Here is a 20161-nt window from a genome sequence, read left to right on the forward strand (position 1 = left end):
TGTAATTGCAGTGAAATTACTGATATCTGATCGATATCTGCAGGGAATACGTTTTTCTAATCAGGAGGTTGCTGAAATTTAAATAACACTTTGAATGATTTACTCCAATTCGTTGTTGAAGCATTTCCTTTAATCCTGGGCTTTAATATTCATGAAATAAGTTGCTCAAATTAGGAAATTCACGAACATAGCACAATTTTATGTCTTATTCTCTTTAGAGAGAGATCTCACTTCTTTCAAATGCATTTGTTCAAATTTCTGTCTACAGAAGGGCGTAGCCTAACGTAATCTTATGAGAATTCTTTGAAAACCGTTGTAAGTCGATTAAAAAACGAAAAGTTCGAGTTTTTTATATACATGATTGTTGAACCTGCAGTTATTGAGATCATAACAATGAATAAATCATGTGAGGCAATCTGGACTTATAGTCAAAGATTCATATTGCATATGCCGAACGTTGTGTCAATATCCCACTCAACGAAAACAAAACATGTTTTTGTTCCGATCTCAATCTCTGTGTCAACGATGAATAAATCATGTGGGTCCGCCCGGAATTAGAATAAGGGATTCATAACGCATAAGTCGAACTTTGTGTTAAGATCGAACTAACGGGACACAAAATATGTTCTTGTTCTGGTTCTCAGTCTCTTTGCCAACAGCTATGGTATCAGGACTTGGTCGGATGAGTACAAAAGATTTGCATGCTGTAAACTTTGTGGCAGAGATCAGAGTACGTAAGCTTATTGGGCGGGTTATCGAAGAGACAAAAGTGGATTCAGAAGACACATGCCAGTGGCAATGTGTGGACGAAAGCCGTTGTCTGTCTTACAACTTTGGACCGGCGGAAGATGGGAAGATATTTAAATGTCAGCTAAGCGACTCTGATCGATTTGCTGCGTTAGAAAATTTTATTCAAGAGGACGAATTTTCCTACAGGGGAATACAGGTATTGCAAAATTGGGCATAATGGAGGAAAATACAAGTGAGAAAAGAAAAAGAGAAGTTTTCAGACAGGCATTTATTTCCCATAAAAAATCTTCTCTGATTTGATATTATGCCTCAACAATTTTTCAAGTTGTACCACTCACTTTCCTTGAACTTATCGGTAAAAAGATTATAGATTAAAAATTCTTCCTTCTGTAAACAAAGCCAAACAGTACAATTTTTAGAGCTTTCCGAGTTATTAATATTTAATATTTGTATCATTTTGGTCCTGTTTACAGTTTCCACGCCTCATTTAGGCTATGTTCATTGAAACTCGCAAGAAAGATCATTTCGCGACCACAGCAGGGAACATGAATTTACATTAATAAAAGCAAAGTCCAAAAATTCATTGGGAACAGGAAATGAAATGAAAAATGGGAAAAAAAAGTTAGAGAAAAGGAAAAGTCCGCCGTCAGTTAGTGTGGACAGGGCTTTCTCTTCGATTCTACCAAAGGTTACTGCCCTCGTTTACCATTAGATGAAGATTTTATTTCTCAATGTTTTGCGAAATGTGACAGATATTCCCTACTGTTGTGCGGTGCAAGACACCGCAGCGATGCAAACTAACTATGAAAATCAAGATCCCAGACAATAACCGGAAAAAACGCTCTTCAAAAGGCCTTTGGAACTGATATTGATTTTGGTGTTGACATCAATCTTGCTCGAGAGCGTTTTCGCGCTTTTACCCGGCTTCAACCTTTTGGAACGTTTCATCGACGAAAAAAATGTCGATTCCTTTCATCTCTTTTTAAAATCAGTTGAAGAAAGTTTGAGAAGCACTCAAAAGAATCCGTACTTGTCCTTTAAAAGCCTCTAATTCGAACTATTATAATTCATATTTAGGGAATAAAAATAGTTAATCCAAGATTTTTTTCTTCAAAGAGTGCTTGTGAGGAAGACAGTTTTCAATGCGGCAAAAAAGGAATCTGCATTCCCAACTATAAAGATGGCAGCGTACGATGCAAATGTGACGATGACTATACGGGAAAACCCTGCAGTAAGCTGAGGAGTTAGATATTTTGTTGTTTCGACATCAGTTATTGTTTAATTATCTATAAAATCAATTTCTAAATTCTCTTCGTTTTCTTGCCAACAGAAGCGAGAAGCTGCTCTCAGCTATTCCAAGATGGTCTCAATTCGAGTGGGGTGTTTACCGTCAATCCAGATGGCGGCAAAGCAATACAAGTGTTGTGCGATATGAAAACGGACGGTGGAGGTTGGACCGTTTTGCAAAGGCGCTTGGACGGCTCTGTTGACTTTTATCTTGGATGGGAGTCCTACAAAAAAGGCTTTGGAAATCTGAATGGCGAGTTCTGGCTTGGAAATGACAACATTCACCGTTTCACAGCCGCTGATGACGTCATGTTGAGAGTTGACCTGGACGACTTTGATGGCAACGTCACCTACGCTGAGTACACGACTTTGAAGGTAGCAGACAAGGCTGAGAAGTACCGGCTTTTGATTGCAGGATACAGTGGCACAGTTGGTGACTCTTTGAGATTCCATAAGTAAGAAAGGCATTAATGTGGACAAATAGCGTTGTGCGTGCGTGGTTTAGTTGGACAGCGGTTCCTTATATAAGCGTACGCGAAAGCAAGACTATCGGGTCAAGCTTTTCTGAAGTTTCCAAGACCTGCGAGGTCAGTTATAGGCATGGACGTCGAAAATGTTAAACTATTTCCAAAATCAGCGTTTTTGTCAGCCGAAGAGAAAGTGAAAATGACAGGCGGTAATTTTTACGTGATTTTACGGAAAAAAGGGCCAAAGAGGGGCTTTCGTATCGTAAAGGAACTGTCAAAGATGGATATATGTGCTTGATTGACAGCTTCGAAACTCGTACTAGCCCAAAGGTGAGTTCACAATGTTTTTTTAAATTTTGGCGTTTTTATCTTGATGAAAAATTATTTCAAAATCTTAAATGTCTGTGTACCTTTACTTTTAAACAGGATTATGAACTACATCAAGAACGAATGAGAAGACGATTTTCGTGAAAAGGAAAGACTCCCAGGTGGCGAACCAATTTTTAAAGTAGACGAATACCTGACATCTCAGCAAATAGCAAGTTTTTCTTCGCGGACGACAGCAGAGAAAAAGACACTCAAAATGTCGAAACTGAAACCCAGAAAGACCAATGGGCTGTGGAAAAAGAAAAGGTCTTGCAAGATCTTCAGAAGGACGTCATGGATTCCATATCCATCTGTCATCCAATCATGCACGGCAATCACAACCTCTGTGATTATGCCTCCAACAAGAAATTGGACAAACTCTCCATCCTTTTCCTTCAAGATATCTGTTCATCCCTTCAGCTTGACATCTCCATTATTAAAGTAAAGCGCAAGAGACTAAATATTATGCTAATTGAATCTTTGGTGGAGAACTTTCCCTGTAAATCCTGAGTCTTGTTTTATTTGTACATAATTGTTTCGATGGTATTACAATGCAAAGAATATTAACAGATAGTGCAAAGTAGTTAAGGTACTGCGTTTACATGCGAGATAACTTAGCCTGTAAAAACAAGTATCTATGTCCTTTTCTGTCTATTTCTCTGCAGATATGAGTGTCGTATAGCGTTCACATCATTCAGGTACAAAAGGTCGCTCAGAATGAATGTGTCGTTCTGAAATGAAAACCCCAATAAACTTGTTAAAAAATTACTCGTTTCGAATAAATTTTTACCCTAGTATCATGTGGCAACCGGGATGAACTCGTTCTTGAACAAAACTCAATCCATGTAACATTTTTATTCCCAGAGCCTCTCGCTTTGCTCTCCTGTCTGTATACTATAAATTTCGATAGCGTTGAAGCAACAACCCGCTTTAACTGCTTCGCTGTCACTGAAACAACGGTTAGTGACCACAAAAAGCACACATTCTAATATTTTCCATTCAACATAAACAAAATGCTTTAGACAGGGTAAATATTCATTTGTGTCGGTACCAATTATTGCGTGACAAGCTTATAATATGAGGGGAGAACACAATGCAAAACCAGGGCTTCTGCTAGAAAAAAGTAAAACCCAAACGTAATATGATAATCGAAACAGCCACTAAAATCATAATTAAATAAGGTAAGAATGTTATATTAAATTTATTTAGAAATTGTGGTGATTTATGCCAGTAAACGGAGGCGACAAGTAGGCACACCATGTATATTTCATGGTCGCCAGCAAGTTAATTTTGCCCGACTTTAAGTTCGTCTCAAGATAGAACAACGCAAATACACAAGAAAATCTTTACAGTAACTTCATAGCCATCCTTTTGTCTCTTAAGAGCTAGAAGCTCAGTAGATTCTGTCATATCGGTCATTGTCGAAACTGTCTTTGTCTGGATGCTACTTTTCGACATAGAAAAATTATGTCGGACAAAAATATTCACCAAAAAAAAATAATTTTTTTTTTTGCCACCTTCAATAATGACAGGGGATTAAGTTTAGATGATAAAACAAAGGATTATTTTGGCAGAAATACCGGAGGTGGAGTGTATTAGTTACATGAGGTCACACAACTCGGGTAATATTCACGATGAAAATTTGCATATTAAAGCTGTCGAACGAAAAAAATCGTTTCTCGAAAACTAAAATATTTTTTCACAAAAAGCTACACCACAATCATTAGGACATATTGGGCTACAACCTATGAAAGTAGGAGAGAAAACGAATTTTGAGCGACTTGCCACAATATTTCAAATTTGTTTAATAGATGCTGACATCTTCTCTCAAAACATTCAGCGATAATTGACCGCTGATGGTGCAACGAACAGTTGCATTGTTCTCATATTCCAAGCATTCCGCATAATACGGTGACTTAAACATGAATGAAAAGGCTAAGTCACCCTGTGCAAATTTTACACAGTATAAATAGAATAACACCTTTTCCTTCGCAAAGTACATGCAAAAAGAGGGAGAAATGTTACTTGTCAAAGTGAAAAACGGCCAATGAATAAGGAAGTTTCATCTATATTTATTGATTGATGGTGATACGAGGTTAAACAACGCCGCTGCTGATTAGTCATACTTCAACGATCTAAGAGGGTATAGTGCGTTGTTAGTGTAAATGCTAAACGAAATACAAACTTAAAGTGTCTATACGGCCAACAGGGTTTTCATTGTTTTGGTATCTCTTTAACCTGTAAAAAAGTATTCTAAAAAAAAATTTTGATTCTGACGCCTTTTCACCCTAAAATCGGGCTTTAAAGTTCCCGCTTCGGCCACGCCCAATGAAGTTGAGCGCGTAAGGGAAGATTGGTGATGAGCGACGTCACTCCAGGAGTGTCTCGAGCGTCGTGTTGTTACTTTGCTTGACAACCGCAGTACTTTTACAACACATCTATCGGGCAAGTTTATGTCGCCGAAAACTCTTTACCTTACTAAAAAAAAACAGTGAAATGAACCACTGGCGGGATTTGGCGCGTTCCTGACTTGACGTCACGACCCATTCTGAACCCAATCTCTTTTTTGCCCCGACTTACGGTCACCTTCAATGGGTGTGGCCAAAGCGAGAAGTTTCCCGGCGAAGATTCGTCAGAATTCAATTTTTATTTAAGAATAACTTTTTATGTCCATAATGTTCGCTTAAAAAAAGATATTATATATACAAGGCTAAAAAGATTAAGAAAAATTATTAAAATGTTAAAACCAAACGTTTTCGGCTGTTTGTCATCATCAGGGTTGAAAGTGTTGACCGTCTGTACATACATATATATCTTATGTGATTCCCGACGGGAAAAGTTTGGAGACATAAGAAATGACCTGTTTGTTTAAACTGGGGCGGAATTGTTGGATCATTAGCCCCTCGAAGATCCTACGCTTGTGTAATGTTTCTGCTGAGGAGGGAACACGCCAAGTGAAAGAATGTGATGGATTTTCCCGCAAGTGTTTTGCGGGTTCAGAGGTGTGAGTAGGATTTGAATGCTCCGCAATACGTACTGCTAGATTTCTCACAGTTGCGCCTTTTTACGAGTTAAATACATACCAAAACTGTAAAAACCCTGTTGGCCGTATAGACACTTTAATTCTTGGAAATAAGCCGCTATATCTTGAAGATGGTTTATAAACATAGGGCTTCATTTCTACTTGAAATTGAATAGGCTGATATTCACTAGCTATCTTATGATACCCTACGATTCGATTTCAGTTCTTGCCAATAATGTCTCTGTTCAACTTACGCGTTGGTAAAAATAGAAAGAAAAGTAGAAGCCGCCATTCCCGAAATTTGTAGAACTGACCGGAGAGAGTTTGGAAATAAACCAAAATTGAAGAATAGGATATTAGCAAAAATACAGTTAGAAGTGATGTTGGAGAAATTGAATATTTAGTCCTTTTTTTTTCCAGAGGGTTGCGTGATCAAAGAATTTTCAACCGTTATTAAAGGGAGGGCTTTGCGAGGACATATGGTCAAGACCCTCTATGCGCCCGACCAAGAGATTTGTAAGATTCACTTTTTTTTGGATGAAGTCTGCCAATCAATCAACGTCAGCCCAAACGGTGCTAGTGGTACGTGGAAATGTGAATTGAGCGATACAGACGAAAAACAAAATCCACAGAGTCTCATTGCGGCAGAAAGTTTTATTTATTATGCAACGGAGGTGAAGAACTGCAGTTTCAAATATTCTTCAATCTTTAAAGAACTTGTTTGTTATCTATCTTTCATTCTTCCATTAATAATGGTACAGATACATATTCTATCTGTGTTCTTACAGTCTCTTGAAACATTATTTTGCTTAATGCCGTCAGAGTTTGCCAGAATGAAACTGATATCACTGTTGATAGATTTTAATCAAAGCTTTCTTCTTAACAATTACAGAATCCATGCAGTCGTACTCCTTGTGCAGAAGGATCAACCTGCATACCAAACTTTGCTGTCGACAACAGTTTCCGGTGTGTTTATCCACGTGGATTTACAGGAAAAACATGTGAGATAGGTATTACCAATATGAATAAGACTTGAAAGGAAAAGTTGATTGTAATTGCTGAACCCTTTTCATTTTGCTTTAGCGTGGATTTTTTTCCGTGTGGTGTGGCAGAGAATGTTTCAGCCAAAAACCCTTGTAGTTGACTTGCGTGCAAGTAGTTTGTGGCGCCTTTATGGAAACAACCGCGAGGTCTGGGTTCAAGTGATTCGGCCGAGTGAGGTCTAATTAAATATTCATACCGCGTAAGTGCACGAGGGGTTTTTTAGGGTATAATTAAATCCGCGTAGATGCATGAGGGGTTTAGGGATAGGTTGTAGAGGTAGGGCTTGGGGTTTAGGGTTGTTGGGGGCTAGGGTTAGATATCGCGTAGGTTCGTGCGTAGGGGTTTTCTGCACCACATTTTTAAAAATAACCGTACAAAAAAGTACAGAGGGAAGAAAGAAATCCAAGATAGCGAAGGGATAAAGTACAAGATTGTTTTTGCATATAACAAATTTTATTGTCACGTCACGTGTCCACATACAATGTGCGTTTAAGAGTTCATAATGGCTATTAAATGTTCTGGAAAAGGATCAGTGGTTTCCTGTTCCTTAATGTCCTCTTTCTTCTCGGGTGTCACAAACACTTCATCTTCGTCGCTGCTTTGTTCGACTGCCAAACGATGTGTGTATAGCTGTTCACAATGTTGCGTGTAAGTGAGGAAAGCTTTCATGACATCTGCCTACAGTTTAAACAATTTATCATCGTCGTTTACTACTTGTGTAGGTTCATAGGCTTGTATGTAGCTATTGACATGCCTCTGCATTCGACAGTAGTCATCATAGTCTGCATTTTTCTCTACGATGCGTAGTAAGTCATCTTAAGTATCTCCAGACCATTTAAGGTTGTCTTCCAAATGTTCGAACACGTTGAAGTAAGCTCTGTCTGTTCTGAAATGATAGGTGGTTCTGTGAGGGAAGTCTTTTAATAGAGAGGTAGCTTGTCAATCACCGGTCTTGACCGTCGTCAGAAGTACTGCAGTCAGACGAATTTCTAGGGAGAGCTTTATCTTCACAATAACGAACAAATTCCAGGAAAGCTGTCATCATATCGTTGTAGACTTTACTGAAATGTTTCTCGTCTTCACCGATACCGTAGGAATCACACAGCATGGAATGATGAATGCGGGATTTGATTTTTTCAAGATCATCTATCTTGGCTTGTTCATCTACACAAGACAGGACTTCGTCTAGAAGGATGCCTAAAGGCGTCTAGACAGATGCCTAAAGTGTCTAGAAAGATGCCTAAAAGAGTAGGTAGCAGTAGTGTTTTATAAAAACCAGTTGTCAATTACGCGTAGGCGTGGTTTCTTGATCCGTGAATAACAGACGTTTCTTACAAGAGGATATGTCATTCTCGTGATGGTATCGCACAAAGTCCAAGAAGGCCTGCATCACCTTACTGCGTAATTCCCAGGTTCTTCTATCGTAATCGTTTTCGTCGGGTGCAAAGTCGATTAAGTACTGCTCGGCATCTCGAATCACTCTTCTCAAGGAATCATCGTCAGAGTGAAACTCCATGACATCTGGCAACTCATCCATCGCTAACACGCCAAGTTTATGGTTCGTTTCCAAAGTAGGGTTCATGGTGAATGAGACATGTGTCATTCCAGTACCAGTCGATATATAGGAAAATCACACAATAGATAGCGTCGCGTCTCTTTTAGACTGCGTCGCGTCCCTTTTAGATAGCGTTGCGTCCCTTTTAGATAGCGTCGCGTCTCTTTTAGTTAGCGTCGCGTCTCTTGTAAAACAATGGTTGTCAATCAAAGTAGTGAGGTATTGTTCTCGAGTGTACAGAGCTAGAGCGACTCCAACACTTCACACAGTCTAGAAGCAGCAGTTCAGATGTGCAAGATGGAGACACCAATGAAGAAACCTACCAAGGGAGTCAAAGGCAAGAGAAATCATCCCTACGGCAAAAAAGAAGTTTTACTAGAAGTCAAGAAAGAAGGACTACCGGAATTCAAGAAAGAACGGAGTAAGAATCATCCCGGTCCCGTCATGATAGACGGAGTGCATTCTAAGAATGAAGAGCCCAAGAAAAACTGGGCAAAGAACAAAAATGTCAAAAATCTTTCCTTGGATTTGAATTCCTCAGTGCCAGTCATGCAGACCCCTATTATAATATTGCATCCTTCGGGCTCCCCAAACCCTGAATTGAAATCAGAAGAACCGTTGAGACAGCTCGCTAATTTGGTGGACTCGATTAAACCCGAGTACGTGCAAGAGTGCCCCCAGGTACAGCCGCAAGTACCTCCCCAAGTACAGAGGAAAGAGGAAGTCATGAAGGAAGACGAGATATCCGAAGCAGGTAATTTTCAATATGGTACTTTGGAGGAATTACTGGCCGATGTAGGAGTCTGCTACCCCTGTCCCATTCATAACGTGGGAATGGATGAAGTACATTCCCAGAAAGAATGGATACAAAACGTCTACCTCACCTATCCCATCGACAATTGTCCAGTCTTTAGGGATCTGAAGGATTTCAGTACCTACTACGACCAATGCCGCAGGCAGGGTCACGAGTGGTTTACCATCGACAAGATTGCTGTTATGAAGTGGGAGTGCAGCGAGACTCCTACATTGGGCATGTCCAAGTCTGAAAAAAATTTCAATCAATTGTATCTACGATGTCATAGAAATTATTGTAAATTATTTCAGTGGTGGCGATTCCTCCCCAAAGAAAGAAACATGGCGATTCTCACCCGTTGATTGTATTTCTTTCTGAAGACTCTGTGACTCAGGACACCACTGAGGTCCAAGATTTGATCACCGTAACAGTGCAAGTAGGACATATGTTACGAGACGACTTGAATTTTTTTTTTTTGTCAACACGTGTGTAGCAGTTTGATTGATTATTTTTTATAGATCCTCAAGAGGGACTAGAAATAGCCTATGCCATGGGTAACGCGACTAAGCTGGAAGAACTTACTAAGGAAGACATCTTTGAAATAGCACAGTTGATTGGATTTTCCAAGTTTAAGAAAGTATCCAGTAGGTTAAATGTCACCGAAGACGAATTACGATGTATTAAACGCGATCCAGACTTGTGCGAAGACATCTTAGATAAGTAGTGATATTTTAGAAGTATCTGAATGGATGTATAAATAAAATGAGTGTTGTAAAGAGTTGTCTGTCATTTTATTCGAATCATGGGGAAACGCAGAAGAAGAAGAGAAAGGAAATCAAAGAAAAAACAACGAGGGGGTGCTTCTATCAGAAAAGTCAATCAATGGCTTAGAAAAGGCCTTTCTCTCACCGATAAGATAGCATATACAGCCACTATGTTTTTATCGGGTCCCACGCTGGGATTCGGAAAACTCGGTACCCTATTAGGAAGACAAGCTTTGAAAGGAATCGTCGATAATGTGAATCATTATATGAAAAGGCGTCGATAAATCTCATCAGTGTTTAACATGACTCTGTGGTCGAAACTACTTTACGTTCATTACTCTCTACTCTCCTTCTTTTGTCGGAGAATAAAAAATATCGTATACACGACCAAACAAAGTCGGATATCGTATGGGTGGGTTCCTCATGGATGCGAACTTACCTTGTTCAATTACGTAGTGACACCACCTTTTCCCTGTCGCAAAGACTGTCTCACTTGATGTTATTCATGAGATGGTATCGGGGTAAATATGCATATAGAGTCTATCGTGAACTGTACTCGCAGTACCTTTGTAAGTATTGGACGACTTACTACTGCGCCAAAGTGTGAATGACGTTAATACTTCTCAAAGTCTATTACGGAATGCAGTGTTCAAGACAAAAACTGAATGCGTTGAATACGAATCACCTGGACATATTGGGAGTCTAGAAGGTATTCAACCGTATGCCAAAGCCCAAAAAATTTCCCTATCTCAAGCCAAAAAAGAATTGGAAAGAAATTTGGCCTACACCCTTCACAAACCGCGGCGTCGCCGGGGAGAGTTTGCACCCGTGGTAGTCTTTGACATTGATGAACAATGGGTCGCCGATTTGATCGAAGTACGGACGATTGCAAAAGAAAGTAAAGGCAACCGCTACATTTTAATCGTGGTAGATGCCTTTTCCAAATATGCGTGGGCTGTGCCCCTTAAAAAGAAAACGGGGAAAGAGGTGACGGACGCGTTTACCACAATCGTAAAAAAAGGCAGGAAACCCCAGAAATTACAAACAGATGCCGGGAAAGAATTTTACAATTAGACCTTTCAAGCTTGGCTCACCGCACAAGACATTCACCATTTTTCCACGCACGGAGATGCTAAAGCGAGTATCGTCGAACAATTCATTCGCACCCTAAAATCTAAACTGTATCGCTATTTCACTGCCGCCAATACGTTGAAATATACCGATGCCCTGCCCAAACTTCTCCATCAATATAACAACACCTTTCATCGCAGCAAGAATAAGAAGAGATACTACATACTACTCGTGCAGTTATAAGAAGAGGGTGTATCAGTAGAAACTCCTCTTCTTTTTTTCAATGAGATTTGTCATTACAAAGATTGGTTCGAGTTTACACCTTTGGACTGATACGTACAATAGCCGAGGGTGCATGTTATCTTTAAGCATTTGAGGATTTAAGGATATTCTATAGCGTAAAAGTGTCTGTGTTAGACACTGTAAAGAGAAAATCAAACAAGGGAAGGTTTGGGAGGTCATATTAAGGGTAACGAGATTAATATCTCTCTCTCTTAAATGTTTTTCCTAAGCTGTGGCAGCACCTAAAGGTTATGAAGTAGAGAATCCAGCCATTTCCTGTGAAGATGTCTTAACAAACAGACCGTAAGTTTATTCACATTTGCGGGGAGTAAGGGAATGATTGAAAAACGATTGAAAGGGCTGGAAGAACTAGAAGTAATTGTCCAACACGACAACTAGAAACAAAAGAGTAGAACTGTAGCTACGACCATTCATGATAGTTGTCCAAAGTGAGGTAATATCCATTTCATCCTCCAAATACAATTTTAGGCATGAGTATGTCTTATCTCAGTGATTCTAGAAGTGGTGCTTACTATCTCAAAACGGAGCAGGAAGGGGTAGCTCACACATATTGTCATATGGATGTCATTCCTGAATGTGGGAGAGGAGGTTGGACGCTAGTCATGAAGATTGATGGCAACAAGGTTGGTACAAGAGACAGTTTCCCTTTCGTTGACTTCCCATTTTATCCGTTGTGACAAATGATTGAAAATGTTGATATCTTTCGAGTTTTAGTCACTGTGAAACATTTTGACGATTTCATCTTACACAGAAAATCGTTTGTCCACATTAATTTAGTCGCCCACCGATATTGTTTCCATCCGCCAAATCGTAATACCAATCCAACGACATGCATCATTTCATCAAAGATCCTAAAGTTCTTATTTATGAAGAAATGAACAAACAAGCAAATGAAAAGAAAAAAAAATTGGTCTCTAAATGAAGAAATGTATTTGTTTTTCCTTTGCATTATCGAGTAATAAGGTTTATACACAATCTTGTCTTTCTTCGAAAGGATACCTTCTCGTACCGTTCAAACTACTGGAGCGACAAGAACACATTTAGCGAAGTTTCGGGCACAACTGGATTTGACCTTGAGGAAACAAAGATGCCGAGCTACTGGAGTAATAATTTCACTCAAGTTTGCCCAGGAATGAGGGTCGGCGATCTAACAAAATGGCTAACTATCGACTTGCAAGCAACCTCATTGCATTCATTAATTGCAGAAAATATCCACAAACCGACAACTCTTGGTCGAAATAAATGGAAATCGCTTATCGATGAATCCTCTCTTCAGCAGGAATGCAACATGGAAGGTTTCAATGTGGAGTATCCAACCGCAAAAGACGACTCGGCTTTGACTAGAATTGGAATTATCAGTAACAACGAAGAAGATTGCAATTCCTGTAACTCAAGGATTGGACTTGGTTCGGGTGGCACTAGAGGTGGAATGGATGGTACCAATTCATGTGGAAATGAGACAGGAGCTTTCAAACCAGACAACGGAGCGAAGCACATTAAAGCCAACGGCTACATCCTTGTTAAATAAATTCGTACTTCGCTAACTAAGTGCAGAAACGCTAATAATCAACTAAAAAACTGCAATTTTGTTTCTTCTTTCCATTACCTTATGCATGAAACATTGGTAATATTTAGAAATTTTAAGAGCACTTCTGAGGTAGATAGATTGATTATATCAGAGGGCATGATTGTTGAAAATACCCTGGTAGAAGTCCACACCCTAGTTAGTCAGATACATCCTCGAGCAAATGTTGTTCATCGAAACTATCACCTCCTCACTGGAAATCTAAACTGATTGAAGAGGGTCCCGCGAGGAAATATATAATCCAAAGAAAAGGTCAGAACAATAATTAATACGCCTTAATATTGCTTTAATTTCATTTAAGTTCGTCTAAGTGAGTATCAATATCCTCTCAAGTGTAAGCAGTTGACTCCATGATTCGTAAAAGTGGAGTGATTATCACGGAAATAAAGGCCATCGAGATTGCTCCAGATTGCATTTCTTGAACCAAAAGGTTCATTAAATTCCTCAGTGGTTGGAGCCGTTTTCCAAATTCTAATCGTTGTTTTAATCCTTTGTGGAGAAGTCGATACCAGTGCAAAAAAAGTAAGTGACGAAATCACTAGGTATACAATGAGCCTGCAAAGGAAAGTTAAATATTTTGTATAACATTTGAACTGTGCTTAACAATTACTTTTCGAGGGCAATCACACCTGCAATCTTGGGTCAAAGTAACCGGCTTCCAAATTTTTATCTAATATTTTAAACTTTACAGAAGAAGTAATGCCATTTGTGGGAGTAGCAGCACAGGCTATGTCTAACGTTTTTTTGTTTGTGCTATACGGAAGGCTCTCTTATCTTATCTTATCTCTTATCTAATCTCCCATTAAGGTGTCGAGGTTATTGAATATTTAGCAGTTTCCATATGCTTTGTAATATAAACGAGAGTCATATCACAGTTAAGAGTTGTCGGTTATGCATCATAATAAAATCTTGCGACAATAACAGAATCATCATTTTCCCTGTAGAGCCTCAAAGGGAAGGTATCCTTTAGCTATCTGCAATTGCTCCTGGATCCCATGAATCGTTTTCAGTTAGGTTTAATGTTTGTTTTCGTGGTTTTGGAGAGGCTTTTGTGGAATGGCCTGTCAGATATAGGTAGGAGATATCTGATTTTATTTTTCTTCGCAATTACATATTTCTATAGACCCACATAGCTCCACGATAACGTCTAATCGATGGATAGGTACAGCTTTTGGTTTCCGAGTTCCATATAAGAGATGAAAACTATTTGCAAATCATTTAACCGAATATACAGTTTTATCGCCACAGGTTATAACTTTCACATCAAACCCTTTTCTCTGATAACATCTTCTATCCGAATGAAAAAAGAAATGAGTAGACGTCTTGAAAGCTAAGCCTTTACCTCAGTTAGCTATCTTTTGATATCAGTGGGAATTGTATTTGACGTTAGAGTACTTCATGAAGTCAATGAACCAGCGTCAAAAACTGTAACATGGGCTCTCAGCCTTTTTGTCTCGCAATGGAGCTCTCTGTCAAGTGAAGGCCTTGGAAGAAACCACATATATGGCTATATTCTGCGCAATTGTTAGCAATCCATAATTGTTAATCTGATGTTTTAACTCAATCTATCTCTAATCAACTAGTTTTTCGGAGTTTGAAGAGCCAGTTGCAAACAAGGCTCTCGGAAATCACGTGATCAGCACCTAAGGCAGAGACAGCAAAGAGTTTTCAAATACAATGTCTTACGGAAGTCAAGTGTGAATCATACAATTTTGGTCCAAACGAGAATGGTGATCACGTGTGTGAGCTGAGTGATTCTGATGGTATCAGAGATCCAGGTGACTTGGTCACACGGCAAGACTTCGTCTACCGCGCAACAAAGGTATCATGGAGAGGGAGTGTGTTGAAAACAAACATAAACAAACATAGAGAAGACTTGGGTTTTGAATATAAGACTGAAATTCTTATCGTTTGAAAGACGGAAAGTTTGCTTAAACTTTTGCGACAGCTTAAACTTAAACTTAAACTTTAATGATAAATACTCCCAAAAAAAAAGGTTTTTCAGTACCTATTTACAAATGTGAGTGCTAACTATATCTGACAAGCTATTGTTAAATTCTAAACTCTAACTGTCAGCTATGAAAACTACATGTATAAACTTAAGTCGTGTATGTAGTTTAATAAAATTTTTGCTTATTTTTATATTTAGCCTTTGCTCATTTCTCTCTTGTTTGCAAAATTCGGGAAATATAGTGAGTTTTAATGTAATAATGCTTTATCAAGTTATCCTGTTGAGGCTTTCCAGAATTTAATTACAATTTAAGAAATTATTTTAAAAGAACAAAACTCTAGTAATATCATAATGCACATAATCATTATATTTAAAAATTATATTGGTACTCCTTAATACTCCTTAAAACTAGTTTAAAACTTGGAAAAGAGTCAATACTTCTGACGCTCTCGGGTAGATTATTCCATACTCCAACAGCTCTATAAAAGAAACTACGCTGACCTGCAGGTAAGCAGTGCTTCTGAATCTGCAACAGATTCTTATTTTTAGTGTTGCGGCCGTGGATGTCAGATCTTATGATAAACCTGTACGACGGAACTAGACCTTTGAGACACTAGAAGCCATGGCAGCATCTCTTGCTCTCAGCATCTGACGCACTGGAAGGCAGACCAACTGTTTTAAAGCTGGCGTTATATGATCGTATTTCGTAATGTTAGTTATAACACATGCGGCAAAGTTTTGCACGTTTTGTAAATTTGTAGCGATTTTCTTTGATGTGTTACACCATACAGAGGAATAACAGTCCAGCCTACTGAAAACTAAAGCATTTACAACTTTTATAAGACTGCTAATCAAGAAGGTATTTCACTCGACTTAACTGACTTAGACTGGTAGTGCATTTTGACAAAAATTCAGTGGCATGCTCTTTATAAGATAGAGTCCAATATGATCCTGCAAAAGCGCTTAGAAGCCAATTGGATGCAATGGTGTTTTTTTGAAGATATTGCTGATATTTTAAACCTGCCAAGAGTTGTGTATACATTAACATTGGAAAATATCGTTACTTAACTGAAAACTTTGGCTAGTTAATAGTGAACTTTACTACCTTTTTTTTAAATTCATGTCTATTGGTCTTTTGGGCATCCCTCGAAATAGCCTACTAGTTGTCTCTTTACATATTCTAAACATTATCTTCTTTTCAATCTTACATAAGAGTCCATGCGGTGCCGCCCAGTGCCCTGTGAATTCCCGATGATTTTCGGATTTTGAACACGACATTTACCTTTGTGTATGCCCATAAGGATTTACTGGATACAAGTGTGAAACAGGTAAGTGTAATGCATAGGGCATTCGTGGCAGAAATCTGACATCTTTTCCCCTTTTTGGCTTCCAAAAGGGATGATCTTTCTCACTTAATTCTATAATTTGGAAATAGTGAGTAAAAACTCGTTCAGGATATTATAGGACTTCGAAATAAAAAAGGGGAAACACTCCTAGTCAAAGATGGATTGGACGGAAACAATAGAAGATTAACAAGTTTCATTGACTCATGGGATCAGTGGTACTAAAGAAAGCTTAATACTTTGCAAAAGGAAAACATACCTGTCACAAGAACGCCTTATGCAACAACACTGAGGGGTCGCATAGATGCTGGTGCAAGGATGGATATAAAGGCGACGGGTTTCAATGTGAAGGTGAATTCTTAGTTTGTTTTCTTTAAGTTCGAATACATAGTAATATCTGCTCTAATTATCGAGATTTGATACCTGTTTCAAATTTTTCAGCTCTATCGTTCATGTATGGGATACAGCGATCCAATTGACAAAGTTTTTTCGCTTTGTATCTTTTCCTTGCAAAATTACCGTTATTGACCTGCATGCATGATGCCATCGCCAAACTACAATGTTTTATTAAAGCCACGAGTCATACAACTTTGGCTCAAATGAGGTTGGTGATCACGTCTGTGAGCTGAGTGATTCTGATGGTGTCAAAGATCCAGATGACTTGGCCACACGACAGGACTTCCTCTATCAAGCTACAAAGGTATCATGGAGAGAGTGTGTTTAAAGCAAAACAGAAAAATAGGGAAAATTTGTTTTTTGAATACAAAAATGAATTTCTTTTTGGTTAAAAGACGAAATGTTTGATTAAACTTTCGCGACAGCTATGACAACTACTTAAAAAAGCTTACGTCGTGATTTTATTCCAAGAAAATTACCCTTATTTTTGTATTCGCGTGTCTCTTGTAGTGAGTTGTGATATGATAATACTCTATTATATTCTCTTCCCAGTTTGATCACTATAGTAATATTATAATGCATATAATAATATATTTAAAAACTATATCAAAGCTCTTTAAAAATATTCTGGAAAAGAGTAGGTATATCTAACATTCTAGGGAAGATTGTTCTAGAGTGTAATTGCTCTATACAGGAAACTGTGCTGATCTGCAGATGACCAGTACTTCAAAATCTGCAACAGAATCTTATCTCTAGTGTTGCGGCCGTGGATGTCCGATGTTGTGATAAACCTGTTGGTCACCTACGATGGAGCTAGATCTTCGAGGCACTTAAAGGCCATAACAGCTTCTCTTAATCTTAGCATCTGACGCACTAGGAGCCAGTGCAAGTGTTTCAAATGCAACTGCAACTGTGCAAATGAGCAATAATCCAGCCTACTGAAAACTAAAATACTTACAATTTTATCCTGTGCATTTCGACACAACCAGTTCGGTGACATGCTCATTATAAGTTAGAGCAGAGTCCAATATAATAATGTAATAGCGCCTAGAAGCCAATTGCGATTGGTTAGACGTTTTGTAATAATATAACATCGTATTTATCAACTGCAAGGATGTTTTTTGACGATAGTGCTTATATTCTAAACCTGCCAAGAGTTGTGTATACATTAAGATTGGGATATTTTGCCACTTAACTGGAATCTTTGACCAATTGATAGTTAACAACTATTCACCGAAGTGGAGGTGGTTAGTGGTGGATGTCTACCGAGCCGCAAAGCGGCGAGGTAAATATCCACCGCTAACCACCTACACTGAGGTGAATAGTTGTTTTAGTATATACTAAAACAGTGAGATAATATATAGCACCAAAAATTGATTTGAGTGATTTCTTCGCTTGTCACGGATGCAAACCGGGAAGCCATTATTCCCGAGTTGCTCGGAGGTAAATAGCAAAGGATATTCGGAGTTTGACTAGCCAATAAGAGCGCGCCTTCAACGCTATCCACTGTTTTAGTATATACTAATACATTTTATCACCATTTTCAAAATGAATGTCTACTGGTCTTTTGGGCATCCCATGAGATAGCCTACTAGTTGTCTCTTTATATACTCTAAACATTATCTTCTTTTAGATCTTACATAAGAATCCATGCGGTACCGCCCGGTGCCCTGTGAACTCCCGATGCTTTTCGGATTTTTAACACGACGATGATCTCTGTGTACGTCCACCAGGATTTACTGGAGACAAGTGTGAAACAGGTGAGTGTAATGCATAGGTCTACGTTCATGGCAGAAACCTGATATCTTTTCCCCTTTTTGCTTTTCAGAAGGAATGCTCTTTTTTACTTCATTGTATAATTTGGAAATAATGAGTAAAAATTTCCCCAGAATATTATAGGATTTTGAGATTAAATTGGAAAACACTCCCAGTCAAAGATGGGTTGGATGGAGACTGTAGAGGATTAAAAAGTTTCATTGTCTCAAGATATCAGTGATACTTACGGAGCTTAATACTTCAGATGTGAACGAGTGCACAGGGGGAAATCATGCCTATCACGTGAACGCCTTATGTGACAATACTGAAGGGTCGCACAGATGCTGGTGCAAGGATGAATTTAAAGGCGATGGGTTTCTGCGTGAAGGTGAATATTTAGTGTGTTTTCTCCAGTTGGAATGTAAATTAATCTCTTCCCTCATTAACTAGGTTTGGTATAATGTTTTCAGAGCTCTACAGATCATAAACGGGATACAGTGAGCCGACTGACTAACTTCCTTCACTTCCATTTTCTTCCCTTGTAAAAATTCTCTTTACTTGCTGGATGCCATAACCAATTCAAGCGAATGCTAAAACCTTGGTTTATAAATGATGGAGTAAACATGGTGAACATCTCTCGTTTCTTGCTTGGTTGTTTGTGTTCTTTTTAGAGCTAAACAGCTGCTCCGAACTACTAAGGCCAGAATAACAGTGGGGTATATGATCCAACCCAAGTGTTGTGTGATATGAAAATGGAAGGTGGAGGCTGGACCGTTTTTAAGAGACGTTTGGATGGCTCTGTTGACTTCTATCTTGGATGGGAATCCTACAAAAACGGCTTTGGGAATTTGAGCGGTGAGTTCTGGCTTGGGAACGATAACCTTCACCATTTAACAGCCGCTGATGACGTCATGCTGAGAGTTGACCTTGAATATTTTGAAGGGAATATCAAATTTGCTGAGTACGAGACTTTTAAGGTGGCAGATGAGGCAGATATGTACCGGCTTTTGATGGGAAAGTACAATAACGGCACCACTGGTGACTCGATGAGAAATGGAAAACACGATTTAAGTTTTGAGAGTTATAAAATCTTTTCTTCAGTTTTAAGTTAACATTTGTTGTCACCGTAGCCTCTCTTTATTCATCTTTAACTTTTAGTGGCATGGAGTTTTCCACAAAAGACAAAAACAACAAGAAGCATGAATAAAGCTGTACCCAGACGTTTAAAGGAGGCTGATGGTACAATGACTGCCATGGAAGCAATCTCAATGGTCTTTATCTTCGTGGTGAGCATTCTACGTTTGCGAATAGAGTTAACTAGTTCCACTGGAGGGGATATTACTATTCACTTAAAAAAGCTGAGATGAAATTAAGGCCACCTCGATTCTAAACGTTTATTCTTGTTTCTCTGTGAGTGAGCTCTAAAGTCTAGAGCCATTCTGTGCTGATTTATTTGACTTCATAATTTAAAATAAACATATTTAATTCACTTTGGATGCAGTTCATGCACAAAAATATCTACAAGGAGTGGCAAAATTAGCTGGCTCACCTCCAATGAAATATTAATCTTTAATGAATCTCTAAGAAGTTAATTGAAAGTCCTTCCCTTTTCGCCTTATAATTTTTTGTTTCTCCCTTGGTAAAGTTTCGATAATCCAAATTTCAATGTAAAACTTGAATACAATCAGAACAAAACCAAAAGTTGCTAT

The 20161-nt window shown here is 38.6% G+C and overlaps 2 protein-coding genes and 1 pseudogene across 2 annotated transcripts; all 3 read left to right on the top strand.

Annotated features, from left to right (window-relative positions):
* The first annotated feature begins 580 nt into the window (after nt 1–580).
* LOC111320918 (ryncolin-2-like) lies at nt 581–2593 on the top strand. Its single transcript, XM_088762946.1, has 3 exons — nt 581–946; nt 1867–1981; nt 2081–2593. Exons 1-3 carry the CDS (start codon nt 623–625, stop codon nt 2494–2496), a joined length of 855 nt encoding a protein of 284 aa, XP_088619072.1. The 5' UTR covers nt 581–622; the 3' UTR covers nt 2497–2593.
* A 3735-nt stretch (nt 2594–6328) lies between these two features.
* On the top strand, nt 6329–13924 carry LOC148743125 (uncharacterized). Its single transcript, XM_088762915.1, has 5 exons — nt 6329–6566; nt 6785–6902; nt 11632–11704; nt 11913–12045; nt 12417–13924. The coding sequence occupies exons 1-5, from the start codon at nt 6372–6374 to the stop codon at nt 12948–12950; spliced, it is 1053 nt and encodes a 350-aa protein (XP_088619041.1). The 5' UTR covers nt 6329–6371; the 3' UTR covers nt 12951–13924.
* A 237-nt stretch (nt 13925–14161) lies between these two features.
* Nucleotides 14162–19842, top strand: LOC148743126 (microfibril-associated glycoprotein 4-like; annotated as a pseudogene).
* Nucleotides 19843–20161: the final 319 nt, after the last annotated feature.

The sequence above is a fragment of the Stylophora pistillata genome, chromosome 1 (genome assembly GCF_964205215.1).
Source record: "Stylophora pistillata chromosome 1, jaStyPist1.2, whole genome shotgun sequence".
Lineage (NCBI taxonomy): Eukaryota > Metazoa > Cnidaria > Anthozoa > Scleractinia > Pocilloporidae > Stylophora > Stylophora pistillata.

Excerpts from the sequence above, each read along its gene's own strand:
- LOC111320918 (XM_088762946.1), top strand. The coding sequence starts at position 623 with ATGTTCTTGTTCTGGTTCTCAGTCTCTTTGCCAACAGCTATGGTATCA. Across the intron at positions 947-1,866 it reads TTTCCTACAGGGGAATACAG|AGTGCTTGTGAGGAAGACAG; the intron begins GTATTGCAAAAT and ends TTTTCTTCAAAG. Across the intron at positions 1,982-2,080 it reads CTATACGGGAAAACCCTGCA|AAGCGAGAAGCTGCTCTCAG; the intron begins GTAAGCTGAGGA and ends TCTTGCCAACAG.
- LOC148743125 (XM_088762915.1), top strand. The coding sequence starts at position 6,372 with ATGGTCAAGACCCTCTATGCGCCCGACCAAGAGATTTGTAAGATTCAC. Across the intron at positions 11,705-11,912 it reads GATGTCTTAACAAACAGACC|TGATTCTAGAAGTGGTGCTT; the intron begins GTAAGTTTATTC and ends GTCTTATCTCAG. Across the intron at positions 12,046-12,416 it reads TGAAGATTGATGGCAACAAG|GATACCTTCTCGTACCGTTC; the intron begins GTTGGTACAAGA and ends TTTCTTCGAAAG.